At 45.8% G+C, this 13,769-nt stretch overlaps 1 protein-coding gene across 3 annotated transcripts in view; it reads left to right on the forward strand.

The window, feature by feature from the left end:
- GP2 (glycoprotein 2) overlaps positions 1-13,089 on the forward strand; it is a 14,464-nt gene extending 1,375 nt beyond the window's left edge. For 2 of the 3 annotated variants that reach the window (XM_082714863.1, XM_082714865.1), the window contains exons 2-10: positions 277-663; positions 1,583-1,693; positions 3,871-4,082; positions 4,603-4,751; positions 5,950-6,195; positions 7,262-7,424; positions 8,279-8,363; positions 9,620-9,664; positions 12,551-13,089. In XM_082714863.1, coding sequence (XP_082570989.1) covers positions 277-663; positions 1,583-1,693; positions 3,871-4,082; positions 4,603-4,751; positions 5,950-6,195; positions 7,262-7,424; positions 8,279-8,363; positions 9,620-9,664; positions 12,551-12,609 — 1,457 coding nt within the window. In that variant the 3' untranslated portion in view covers positions 12,610-13,089. Of the gene's footprint in view, positions 1-258; positions 664-1,582; positions 1,694-3,870; positions 4,083-4,602; positions 4,752-5,949; positions 6,196-7,261; positions 7,425-8,278; positions 8,364-9,619; positions 9,665-12,550 lie in introns of all 3 variants that reach the window. The other variant, XM_082714864.1, reaches the window with a different exon arrangement.
- The last annotated feature ends 680 nt before the right edge of the window (positions 13,090-13,769 follow it).

Genomic DNA, 13,769 nt, shown 5'->3' on the forward strand with positions numbered 1-13,769 from the left:
GGATGGCTCAGTGGCTTAAGCGTCCAACTCTTGATTTCTGCTCAGGTCAGGTCATGATCCAAAGTTGTGAGATTGAGCCCCGTGTTGGGCTTAAATAGGTGTGGAGCCTATTTAAGACTCTCTCTCTCCCCCTCTGCCTGCCCTCTCCCTCTCTAAAACAAAACAAAACAAAACGAGTGTGTGTGTGCCCATGTGTATATGTGTGGAGAGGGGTGGATTAAAACCCTGTAGGCTCTGAGGATGCGCAGTAAACCGAAGCACACTGCTGCTTTCCAGGTGACAGAAACTTCACCAACATCCGTTCCTATGACCCCTGCCAGAATTATACCCGTCTGGATGACCCATCACGAAGTATAGAGTACACAGGATGGGGTCAGCTGTGTGACAGCAACTTGAACGGCTGGTACCGCTTCGTGGGAGATGGAGGAGCGAGGTTGCCAGAGACCTGTGTCCCAGTGCTCCGATGCCAAACAGAGGCTCCCATGTGGCTGAATGGGACACACCCTACCATCGAGGAGGGGATCGTCAGCCGCACTGCTTGTGCCCACTGGAGTGGCAACTGCTGTCTCTGGAAGACTGAGGTGCAGGTAAAGGCCTGCCCAGGCGAGTTCCACGTGTACCGGCTGCAGGGCACCCCCATATGTAATCTGAGGTACTGCACAGGTGAGTGGCAGAGAGCTGGGGACAACTGTGGGGCAGGGCTACCTGGTGACCAGCCCAGGCATCCGCAGTGAGTGGAGCAGATCAGGAGACTAAGCAGAACAGCCTGGATTCAGCCCCTGCCTGTTACTGCCCAGTGGGGATATCACCCAAGGTTGCCAGGCTTTCCAACATTTCAAGTAACGCCAGAAATTCAGAGTTGAGGTCAAACTCTCTTGATATATACATATGCATATGCATATACATTTGCACACATACACATACATACACACACATATATCCATATGTGTAGCATGATATGAAGAACTCGGGCTCATTCAGATTTAGATTCCAGTTGGGCAGTTTAATTTACCTCTCTGAGCTTTAGTTTTCTGATATGAGAAAAATGGATGATGGCAAAAGTCACAGCCAATGCATACTGGTCCCTGCTCCAAGCCAAAGTGCTTTTAGACTATGAACTCATTTAATGCTTTCACCAGCCTCATGAGATATGGGTACTATATAACTACACCCAATGAGAGGTCTGAGGCAGAGAGAGGTTAAGCAGCTGTCCCAGTGTTACAGAGCAGGAACATGACAGAGGTGGGATATGAACCCTGACACTCTCGTTCCAAGATCTATATACCTAACCGCTATGCTACCCAGTTTCATAAACCTACCATAAGAACTGAATGAGCTAATTTGTTGAAAGTGCTCCAACAGTATCTGCCATGTAGTAAGCATTAGGACGGCTGTCTCTGGGTTCTCATTTCACTGGACTGGGAGTCAGATAATCTGAGTTTGATGCTTGACCCTTCCACTATGTATCGCACACCCCTGGGCAGGAGTTCTGGGCCCTGGTAGAATAACAGAGTTGGCCGTGGTGGCCTCAGACTGCCTTGCTCTGCATCCTGATCCTCTTCCCCTGTGCCTCACCCTGGAGACCCCTACACTGTGACGGACAAGTGTGAGAATACCTGCCGCCCGGAGGAGGAATGCAGCTTTCTCAACGGCACCTGGAACTGTTACTGCAGACAGGACCACAACAGCTCTGGTGAGTGGCTTGGCAGGGCTGAACAATGGGAACAATGCTGGTCTGAGCAGACAAGGCAGCACGGAAGGATTTTCCTTTTCCAAGGGTATGGACAAGGTGTGGACCAGAGTCAGTGGGGATGGAACTGAGGTCATGGAATGAAGGTTCTCAAAGCTATTTGCAAGTATGGAAAAGCTGGGACAAAACAAATTGCCAAGTCAGTCTTTGGACCACAGCCTGAGAAAGCAGCTATGGTGTTGGTGAGCTTGACCCCTAAGGCACAAAGGTACTAACAATGAGGACTCTGCAGGTGTGGTAATTGCATTAAAATATCTGTAGATCTACATGTGAAGGACATGGGTAGACTCCTGTGCCCGTCCTGGATTTGTGACATAGTAGCTCTCCAGAGCCTGGGTCAAGGCACCTAGACTTTCTGAGCCTTAATGTCTTCATCTGTAAAATGAGAATAAGATTACAGTACAAATAACCACAATACAGGGTAACTGCAAAAATTAAATCGGAGCAGTCCAAATGGGCAGGCTTATAAGGTGATAAGGTTCTTGTCCCAGGAAGTAAGCAAGCAGAAGCACATGACTTATGGGTAAAGATGCCATCAACAAGCCCTAAGCCCTGGGGTTAGATGAACTTCCCATTAAGATTATTCCCTTCCCTCCTGGGACTCTAATGAGGGCCTTTGTTTGACTCTTGCCCTTGGCATAAAAGTGCCTTCCTCTGAACACACTCCCAGTCCCTACAGAAAAGAAAGTGTTCTAGACAGTGGACCAAGAACAAGCATATGTTTGAAGACTGGGCTGGAGTGTGGACCAGGTGGTGCTTGGGTGTGCCTAGCAGGAGTAGGGTGAGGATGAGGGGCAGGACTAGAAGGAAACAATCCTGATCTCCATGTAGGCGCTCTCTGCTTATTGGGTGGACAAGCCCCCAAAGGCTCCAGGTTATTTTCCAGGTTTGGGGCAACCACAGAATCAGACGGTGGACTTCAAGGATGTCTCCTCTGTACCTGAAGACTCCAAGGGTATCCTTGGCAGGTCCTCCTAGCTGACCGGGTGGGTGGGTGGCCTGCCTCAAGTCTTCACTGGTGGCTACTCAACAAGTCCCCATTTCTTCCAGGCACAACCCTGTTGTGACCTGGCTTTTGCTTACTTCTCCATCTCTCACACTCTACACCTACCCATTCTAAGTTCCCGCACCTCTGAACTTAGCTTCTCCATAAACAATCAGCCTCTCTTCCATCACCACACTTTTGCCTCTGCTATTCCCTAAGCCAGGGGTGCCCTCACTTGCCCTGTGCACCTGCAAAACTCCTGCTCCTGACCAACTCCCAGCCCTGTATGAGTCCTTCCCTGACTTAACTGACAGACCCAGAAATACCTTCTTGTGTTTCCCTGTGCACCTAGAACATACTTCAGTTAGTACTTTTAGCATACTGTATCTTAATAAGCTGTTGGCATGTTGGTTCTGACACAAGACCAAGGAATCCTCATGGCCTGGGTCCATGTTTTCTTTGTTTTTGTGTTGAATGTGCCTCGCACATACAGAAGTTGGTTAGTAAATGTATTTAAATCAATGCATTCATAAATACAATCAAAATGGTATTTCTCTTCATTTGCTATCTACCTCCCCATCAGAATGTTAGCTCCATAAATAAGTGTAGGGATTCTGTCAGTTCTGACAAACACTGTATCCTCAGTACCTAGAACAGTGCAGACAGTAATGCTCAAGATGTATTATTTGTTGAATAAATGCCAAATGAATGAATGAACATATGAATGAACAAAAGAAAAAAAGAAATGCAATGGCTCTGAACCTGGTCAGATGTGCTAGCTTCACAAAGCCAGGGAGCAGGAGTAGTATGTGTCTACCCCTGATTCCAGTCTGGAACGCAGGGTAGTTCTGCTTCTCTAGAGACCCCAATTCCCAGAGACCCTGATCCCCAATCCCCAAGACATGAAAGTCCACACCTGCACACAGGATGCCTAGAAATCTTGGACCAGGGGCTTTTTTGCCAGCCTCACCCAATACAATCTGGGTGTGAATCCCACCTGGGTCCTAGGCTCCTACTAGTTTACCTCACTCCCTGGTACATATAATGGCTTTTCCAAAGGGCATGGAATGTGGGCTCTGCCCACTGCTTCCAGAACCCTGTCCACTCTCCATCTACCCCATTCTCAACTTTTTAGATGTCCACAGTTTGCAGCCTCAGCTAGACTGTGGGGCCAAGGAGATCAAGGTGTCACTGAACAAGTGTCAGCTGGGAGGCCTGGGTTTTGGGGACAATGTCATCACCTACCTGCGAGACCGGAACTGCAGCAGTATCACGCAAAGAGAGGAGAGAAACTGGATATCCGTGACCAGCCCTACCCATGCTGGGGCCTGTGGAAACATTCTGGAGGTGAATGGTGTTTACACCACTGCTACCAGAGGGTGGGAGTTGGGCTGTGGAGCTATCTCAGTAGCTGTGAAACCTTGGACAAATCACTGAGCCTCTCTGGGCCACTAGTATCTAGTAGTATGTGAGAGTAGTAGTGTATGTAGTATGTGAGAGTACACATGCTGGTTCACATATAGAGCTTAGAAGAGGTTTGCTGCTTGAGCTCAATAAATGTAAGCTGTGATTATGATTATTTTAATTAGGGGTGATATGGGAGGGGTCAACATGGGAGTAAGCATGGTAGTTGCTGATTCTCCCCAAAGGCCAAAAATTATTGTTCTAGTTTTTGATCTGGGATTCTCAGTCCCCTTCCCATAAGGCTCCAGGGGCCACTAAGGGAAGAGGCCCATGTTCTTCCTGGTGATCAGAAGGCAGGGTGGCAGCATGATGGAGAGCATCAACCTTACAGTCATGTAGGCTTGAGTTCTAGATACAGCTGCATACACATAAACATACATGTGGTCTTGTTTTTATGCCAAAGAGAAATGGAACCCATGCCATCTACAAAAACACCCTCTCTGTGGCCAATGAGTTCATCATCAGAGACACCATCCTCAACATCAATTTCCAATGTGCCTACCCACTGGACATGAAAGTCAGCCTCCAAACTGCCCTGCAGCCCATTGTAAGGTACGGCACTGACCCTTGCCCTTTGATCTATAACCCTGACACTGATCACATCCACTTCAAGCAAAGCTTAAAATGTCCTCAGGTTGCTGCCTACTTCCTACGGGAGCTCTCACTCTTTCCAACATTCACTCTGCAAATATTTCTTGATCATAGATTAATGTTCAGCATGCATAAGGCAGACATAGAGTATTTTGTGGGTATTAAAGATTATTATTATGAAGCAATGCAGCAACATAAAATAATGTTAATTAAATATGCTAAGGAACAAAAACACACCACAGTTTCATTTATCTTGAGGAAGAAAGGAATTAAGCAACTAATTATTTCATCACTATTTACAAGTGAGATGAATGCAATGTGGGAGAAGCACAGGGTGCTGTGGGGTCAGGAAGCAAGAGTTCCTGATCTAATCTTTGTGGGGAGGGGATGGAGGGAGCCGGAAGGCCTCCCCACAGATGTGGGATTTAAGCTGGGATGAGCTTTGATTAGATAAAAGCACTCCCAATTCACTAGAAACTAAGTAGCAATTTGGGTGGGGATTCATTTGGAAGACGTTTTCATCTGTTTTGGTCACTGCTGTCTCACAGTGCCCAAACAGGGCCTTGCGGAATGGACCCCTCAGTATTTAGACCGTAAGACGTGCTGGGGGTTTTCTGTGTCAGAACTCCAGGGTGCCCTTTCCATCCCCCCACTGCCTCCTGGGCTCTCAGAGTAGCATGAAAAGGACCAGTAATTTTCTAGTTCAATGGTTTTCAGACTGTATTGTGTTGGGGCTCCAGTTTCATAATAAATAAAAATTAAAGCCATTCCTCTTTTAAAATGAATGTTTCACTGGGTGATTCCCTGGAGGAGGGAGGAGATCTGCTGCTAAAAATGGTGAGAACCCACGGGCCGGATCCCATTGTACAGGGGGAAGATGGAGGTGTGCATTTGCTGTTACTCTCTGAGGGAAGGAGATACAGGGGATCTGTGAGGCAGGGAGAATGGGTGGAGATCCCAGAGACACACTTGTCTGCCTGTCAAGTTTAGTGCCTAGCAGATACTAAATGCATGATTTAAATAGGTGATTGACTACTTCCTTTAGGAATCAAAGATGTGCCTTCACTTTCAAAGCCTCACACAAGTGCAGGCCTGGATTTACTTTGTTCTCACTGGTGGGAACCTAACGATTCCACTCTTACGGTTTTCTTCCTCTCAGTTCTCTGAACATCAGTGTGGATGGCCATGGAGAGTTCACTGTCAGAATGGCCCTGTTTCAAGACCAGAACTATATATCTCCTTACGAAGGGGCTGTAGCTGTCCTGGCTGTTGAATCTATGCTCTATGTGGGTGCCATCTTGGAGAGAGGGGACACCTCCCGGTTTAACCTGTTGTTGAGGAACTGCTATGCCACACCTACTGAAGATAAGACTGACCCCGTGAAATATTTCATCATCAGAAACAGGTAACGGGCAACTCTGGGTTATCTTTTGGCCTGAATAAGGTTTTCGGGGGAGAAAAATCACCATGGCCCTGCCTGGTAGTTGTGTAAACTGGCTTACTTCTTTTGGAACATAATTTGGCATTACATATCACGACCATACTTTTGACCCAGGAGTATCACTCTTGACACTTTAGCCTAAATCATTAATACAAAATAGGTCAGCAAGATAAAGAAATGCCAATTATTTTTCACTTAAGTATCCTTTATAACCTTGGCAATAGGTTCACAGTTCAAAAACAGGGATCCATTAAGTAATGATGGGCTATTATACAGATGGTAACACCGACAAATCAACATGAAAACGGTATGACAAGTGTTATGGGACAAGATATCGCTGAAATTGCTAACTGGCAAAAACAAAGGGAAAATGTATATCCATAAATCATGATTCAAACCATGGTAACAATATTAGCTAGTAAGTATCACTGAGTTTAGTTATGAGTTTAGCCATGCACTGTGTCACTAAATGGTTACATCAACCCCAGGAGGTACAGATTACTGTCTGCTCTACAGACCAGAAAAGGGAGTCTCGGACAGGTTAAGTCATTTGCTCATGATCATTTAGCTAGAAAGTAGGTCTGGGTGGAATTTGAAGCAGTCTATTTCACCTCGGAGAACAAACCCCACAAAACTGAAACCTGGGCTGATGAATAAATGTCTTGGAGGGGGCGCCTATGTGGCTCAGTCAGTTAAGCATCTGCCTTTGGCTCAGATCATGATCTCAGGGTCCTGGGACTGAGGCCCAGGTCGGGCTCCATGTTCAGTGGGGAGTCTGCTTCTGCCTCTGCCCCCCCCCCCCCACCTCTCATGAGCACGCTCTCTCTCTCTCTCTCTGTTTCAAACAAAATAAATACCTTGAAGGAAACCCAGGGAAATAAAAGTCTATGTCAGGATGGAGGGAATCACGGAACTCTTAAATTCTCTGTGATGATGTTTTTATACTGGATGCAGATTAAAGATACAGCCAAGGGCCTCAGGTTCCTTGAGCTGTTCTGAAAGTAGACCCTTGCCCCTGTCACCTTCCCAGCTGCCCAAATCAGTATGATTCCACCATCCATGTGGAGGAGAATGGGGTGTCTTCAGAAAGCCGGTTCTCAGTTCAGATGTTCATGTTTGCTGGAAATTATGACCTAGTCTTCCTGCATTGTGAGATTCATCTCTGCGATTCCCTTAATGAACAGTGCCAGCCAGTGAGTATCTCTTTAGTGTGAACTATTCAGAGCTTCACATGGGGCCTGGTACCTAGTAGTCTCACCATATATATTTATTGCAATTACAGAGGGATGGAAAGAAGAAAGGGAGAGAGGGAGGGAGGGGAAGAGGAAAAAATGAATGGATGGACATTCAATCTCCAAAAAGCCCATGTGTAGGTAATTATTGTGTCCCTAGGAAGTAGATCAGACAAAGAAGCCTGCCCACTAAGTTTCCTTGGCACAAGACACATTTTGAATGATTTCATAATAGTGGACTTTTAAGTGCCTATTTCATGTCAGAAATTACACTAAAACTTTCATATGCCTTATTTAATTAAATTCTCACGAGAACCCTTTAAGTAGATTTTTTGTTAACCCGCTTGTACAGCTGAGGACACTGAGCTTAAGAGAGATCTTCTGCCCAAAAGCAACACAGCTAGAAAGCATCAGAGCTGGGAGGTAACTCCAGTGTCCATGCTCTTAGCCCCTGTTTGGTACTGCCTGCTAGAAGCTGGCATTTGTTGAGTGTGGACTATGTACCTGGGTGTTACAGACATGCTCATTTTAATCTTTAAGACCAGGAAGGTAATAGAGAGGTGAAGTCATTAGTACCAAATTAGCTAGAATCAGAGTGGAGATGTGATGGAATGGATGAGATAAGTAGAAAGGAGTCAAATCCATGTTTGCTTATGACTTGACAGTAAGTTGAGAAAACCACAGCCTCAGAGTTAGGGGCACATGGTGCATAGGGTCCCATTCTTGGGCCAAATTCTTGTCCCATTGCAGGGACATCCTGGATAGAAACTATGACTTTAAATTTTGATATAATGAGATTTCTCTATCCCCCACAGTCTTGCTCAAGAAGTCAACGTCGCAGTGGAGTAGTGGCTATCAACCCAGCCCAGGTTGTAGATTTGGGACCCATCACTCGGAAAGGTGAGTGGCCCACTTCTGGGTGAGAAGGCCAGGTGGTCAAGTGCTGACAGTTAACCACAGATGCCCCGGGGTCACCACCCTAACAACTTAGAGCCTTTTTTGCCTCCTCACTGCAGCCCCCACCAGTGAATCTACCTTTCCATGAGGTGCTTTGGGTAAATAACAATAGCATTTGCCATTTGTGCTGAACCTCTGTGTGCTAGAGACCAGGCTAAGCTCTCAGCATCCATCAACTCACTTCATTCTCCTGACTGAGTCCATTTTACCAGCAAGAAACTGAAGCTTGGAGAGATTAAGTGGCTCACCCCAAGTCACTCAGCTCACGATCAGCTGGAGTTAGAACTGAACCCAGCTCAGACTGATTCCACAGCATATTCCCCTTCCCTTTTTCTTCCTGCCAGGCCCCCTTACCTCAGCCCCTTTTGGGTGAAGTCTAGGTTCTAACCCAACTTTCTTTTCTGGTGAATGACTATGTTTTCCAATATCCAGTTATAATATTCTGGGGCATGATGTAGGGGAAGCTTTATAATTGCCCACAAATGTTAACCAATCCTGCCCATGGGTGAACACTACTGTTCTGATTTTTATTACCACTAGAATGGAGGAGTCAAAAAACCCAGAAGAATGAAAGCAACTTTTTTTGTCCTAAAGAAATTAGGACGCAGTAATGCTAGTAACAGCAGCAATGACAGTAACAGTAATAACACATGGGGTTGGCACCGTACAAAACATTTATATGTATCATCACATGGAATGCTCAGGACAGCCCAAGTTGGTAAGCACTATTACCACTTCCATTCTCCAGGTGAGTAAACTGAGGCTGTCTTGTAAAGAAGGCTCTGTCTGGAGTTGTCCTGCCTCTTTACTGAGCCCTCAACTTGAGGCTTCATGTGCTATCACAGGGTTGTTGGAGGGTTAGGAAATTTTATTTTGGAATCAGATAGATGGAGGTTCAAATTCCAGCTTTACTACCAACAACAAGGTCAACTTAGCCTTCCTTGGTCAACTGAGCCTCAGCCTTCTCCTCCGTTGAATGGGGACACAAATACTTTCCTCACAAATGTGCTGGAAGAACTAAGTTTCAAATGCATGAAATGGGCTTAGAAATAACAGATGCCTCACCAGTGAGGGTGGCCAGGTCAAGCCAGATCAGTGGCTGTGGTGGCCAGGTCCAGGAGGACCTGGAGCAGCTATGGCCACAGTGCCAGTCCCTGGCACACGACTGAGGAAACCTTCACCTCTGCTCTTGTCCCCAGGTGCTCCATCTTTTGGCGTCGTGAATGGAACCCCCAGCGCTGCAGGTACATTTTTATCTCCTGCCTATCCCACTACCCTCCCTTCCTACCGTCTTTTAGTCCTCTTCTCAATTCAGTGCACATTGATTTAGCCTGTGCTAGTGACTGTGGACACTGAAATCAATCAGTCCCAAGTGTGGCTCTTGAGATGCTCAAAGTCTAGCACAGGGGCCAGTCATTTAACAATAAATACTTATTGGGTGCCCACTGTTTGCCAGGCATTGTTTAGATGCTGAAGATTTAATAGTAAACAGCACAGACCAGGTGCCTGCCCTCAGGGAGCTTATGTTACAGTGTGGGAAACAGTCAATTAAAAGTTAACAAGATAATTTAGAAAAGAGAGTGATGTGTTAGAAAGTTATCAGCATGGGTAATAGTGTCTTTAAAAAGATAGTAGTTTATTTTACTCACATGTAAATGAAGTCCAAAGACAAGCAATCTGGGGATCCTGGGGTGGCACCACAAGGTCATCAAGAATCCAAGTTCTTTTAAGCTCTCCCCTCCACCTTCTTCATCCTCCTGCTCCAAGATGGAAGCCAGAGCTCCAATCTTCATCTCTAGTCAGCAGGATGGAGGGAATATGGAAAATGTCAGAGTGTTAAGGAACATTCCTAGAAGCTGACACCTTATACTTCCACTTATCTCACTGGCCAAAGTTTAGTCACACCTGGCTGCAAAGGAAGCTGGAAAATGTAATCTTTATTCTGGGTGGCCATGTCCTGAACCAATGTTTGATGGTTCTATTTATAAGGCAAGAAGGAAAAATAATTATCAGAATGGGTAAATGGCCAGAAAAATGTTCAGAGGAGGTGATATTTGAATGCAATGAGAAAAAGGGGCCAGGTTTGCAAATAATAAAGGAACAAGCCCTACAGGCAGAATAAACAAGAGTTGCAAAAATGAGATAGTCATAGAAGCAAATCGCAAGCAAGTAGATAGTGTGGCAGGAGCCCACAGAAGGGTAATGAACTGTACCTGGTAAGGTCAGGCAAGAATTTTAGCAGGTGGCAACATCTGAATGGTGTTTTGGTGGGTGACCTGGAATTTAACAGGGAGACCAATCCAAGAAATGTGTTTTGGACCAAAGGGAAAGCAATGCTACTAAGATTTTACTGCCCCCTCTTCCCAACACACACATGACCTATACTGGTGAACCCAGACATGAAAACGTTCTTTCCATCCTTAATTCTCCAGATAGATAACAGCCTAAAAGTTTCCAAATAAGGTCAAGATGCCCCTCCACACTTAGGGCTAATATTCAGACAACACTCAGAAAATTGTGCTCATCAGAGACAGGAGTCAGAGCTCAGACTAAAAGGAGCTTGAGAGCAGACATCACATCTCATACACTTCTCCCAGTACTTCAGTTTAGCACAGTGTTGGGAACAGCCCAGTTTCCCAGTAGAGTTTCTAGGATGGGCAGTGGATTCTGGAGCTTTCTGGAAGAAAAGGGGAGCGATCTCATACGGTATAAGAATGCCACAAGAGAACACTTATGGTGTTCTTTGTTTGCTATCTCCCACAAACATGTCTGAGGTTTTAGAATTAACTGAACAACCACCTGTGTTTCATAAATACAAACTGGTTGTCACACACTAATATTTCAGAAAATTATGATATTCTTCACTTCCTCCTAGAACATCAGCAAGTTACTCTGAAGTTTATGGGACAGAGAAATGTTATAATCTCATAGTATGGTGGGAGGGGTGCACATGCCTCTCCCAGGTCCCCTAGTACAAGGCATCTATCATCCAGGACCCACACCCTTCATTAACACTGAGTATATGATCATTTTCAGAGGAGATGTGTTCCCAACCCTCCCAGATCTTGGAGTCTAATATTCAAAACTGACACTTCTATGGTGTTTATTATGTGCCAGGAACTGTTCCAAATGTTTGATATGAATTTACTCACTTAAGCCTTACAAAAGTCCCATGAGGTATTAGTTGCTTATGATTTTTCAATTTTGCATACAGATAAACTCAGCCATGGTGAGGCTCAGTAACTTACCTGGGCCTGCACAACTGGTTGTGGAGCTGGGATTCTTCTTCTTCTCCCCCCGCTCTTTTTTTTTTTAAAGATTTTATTCATTTGACAGAGAAAAAGAGAGTGCACAAGTGAGGGGGAGGGGCAAAAAGCGAGGGAAGCAGACTCCCTGCTGAGCAGGGAGCCTGACCTAGAGCTTGGTCCCAGGACCCTGAGATAATGACCTGAGACAAAGGCAGACGCTTAACTGACTGAGCCACCCAGCTACCCCTAGAGCTGGGATTCTAAGCCAATAAGTCAGGTCTCAGAGGCTTTTAAACGTCTGTGTCCTTCTCCATCTTTAGTGTTAGTCAGCATAGGTAATATTAGCTGCTATGACAGACAATCCTCACCTTTCTGTGCCTTTACACAATAGTTTATGTCCCACTAAATCATTGGGGGATGTAGTTCTGTGCTTTGCAGTCATAAGGAAGTCAGGCTCTGATCTTCTGGTAACTCCAGAAACTCCATTGTCCCCAGCAAGTCCTCTGCCAGATCCTTGGCATCTGACCCCTAGATGGTGGGTGATCAGAGTATGGAAAATTATGCAGGAGGTTTTAAGGACTAGGTCTGGAAATGGCATATATGATTTTTACCCACATTCCACTGGCCAGATTCAATCATGTGATCTCACCTACCTGCAAAGGAGGATGGGGGATAATTGCCTTCCAATATACCCAAAGTATATGAAAAAGTGTTTGATGATTAGATAGCTATGACCACATGACCCCTTTGCCACTTCCCAGGGGTTATAACCTAGAACAGATATTAAGGATACTTAGTAAGGCAAAGTATAGAGGGGCTAGCTTGCTTTGGCTGCTGAGTTCCAAAGGCCAACACTTGACAGACATCTCTCTTATATTTCAGGGTTCCTGGGGGCTTGGCCCATGGTTCTCCTGCCTGTCCTCCTGGCTGGGCTATTCTAAGAGCTCAGCCAAGCATCTAGCCTTGAAGCTCGTGTTCTTCCCTCTGGTGATGGCTTCCAGTCACCCATCGGCTATGCCGGTTCTCTCTCCAAATCACATAGACAGTCTTGGTGTTTAGACTCTGGGAGAGGCTAGGTTTGGGGAAAGGGAAAAGATCCCCTTGTTCAACACTCTCTGTGCCTTTATAGTCCTCTTTTTCTCATGGTGGGGGCCCTGTTGGCCTGGCCTGGCCTGGCCTGATTTCCTCATTTATTAGCAGGATTTTGGAGCCAGACTTGCTCTGTGCTTCTGTGGCCCCAGCCTTTACCAGAAACGTTATCATGTGTTACTCTGTAACTCCAGAGTAGACGAGCTGTATCACTGTGGGGTGGAGGCAGGAGAAAGGGGATGAGCTTGTTAAAAAGATACCTTTCATGGTTCCTTCCCAAGTATACCTTGTTCTAACTGCTGATGAACTGAACAGACTGATCCTTCCTTTAACCTGTGTCCTATGATATATTTCCAACATGGTCTCAGTGGTGGCCATGAGAATGAGTTGTTAAGGGTCCACTTCTGGAGATTCTACTCCCAGGGAAGACTGGTTCCCATTGCTCCCCTGCCTACCTCCATACTGTAGACATGCTTTGATGTGCCTAAGAGTAGGCAAAAATCTACCCTAGGACCCAAATGCTGGAGGACTTGCTTGATTTGAATGCAGAGATGCTGTCACTCCAGAGTATACCTCTAGCTGTGAACAGTGGTGCACTCCAAAGTAAGCAAGAAGTCCCAGTGGAAAATGCTATGGCGATCTTGCCATGAAGAAGTGCCTGGGGGATGAGTGAAGTCCCTTTCTGAAAACCTCTAATGGGCCTTCATGAAATACTCCACAAAGATGCCACAAAAAGAGAATGCTTCCCCTTCCCATAGCTATACACAAAGCTCCTGCAAGCTGACCTCAGGGAAAAAATGATCAGGCCAGGACCAGACCACAGCGGAGCAGAGCCTGTTTATGTGCCAGGAGGAGACTTTCCAAAGTGCTCTCATGTTCAGAGATAGTGTGGTTTCAAGAAACAGCAGCACACGCCAATGACATCAGGCAAAAGGAGAATTAATTATCAAAATATAAGAGCAAAAAATCCAGAACAGAAGATACAACCTGGCTGTATGAGGAAAACCACCAG

This window comes from Mustela nivalis (genome assembly GCF_964662115.1).
Source record: "Mustela nivalis genome assembly, chromosome: 19".
Classification (NCBI taxonomy): domain Eukaryota; kingdom Metazoa; phylum Chordata; class Mammalia; order Carnivora; family Mustelidae; genus Mustela; species Mustela nivalis.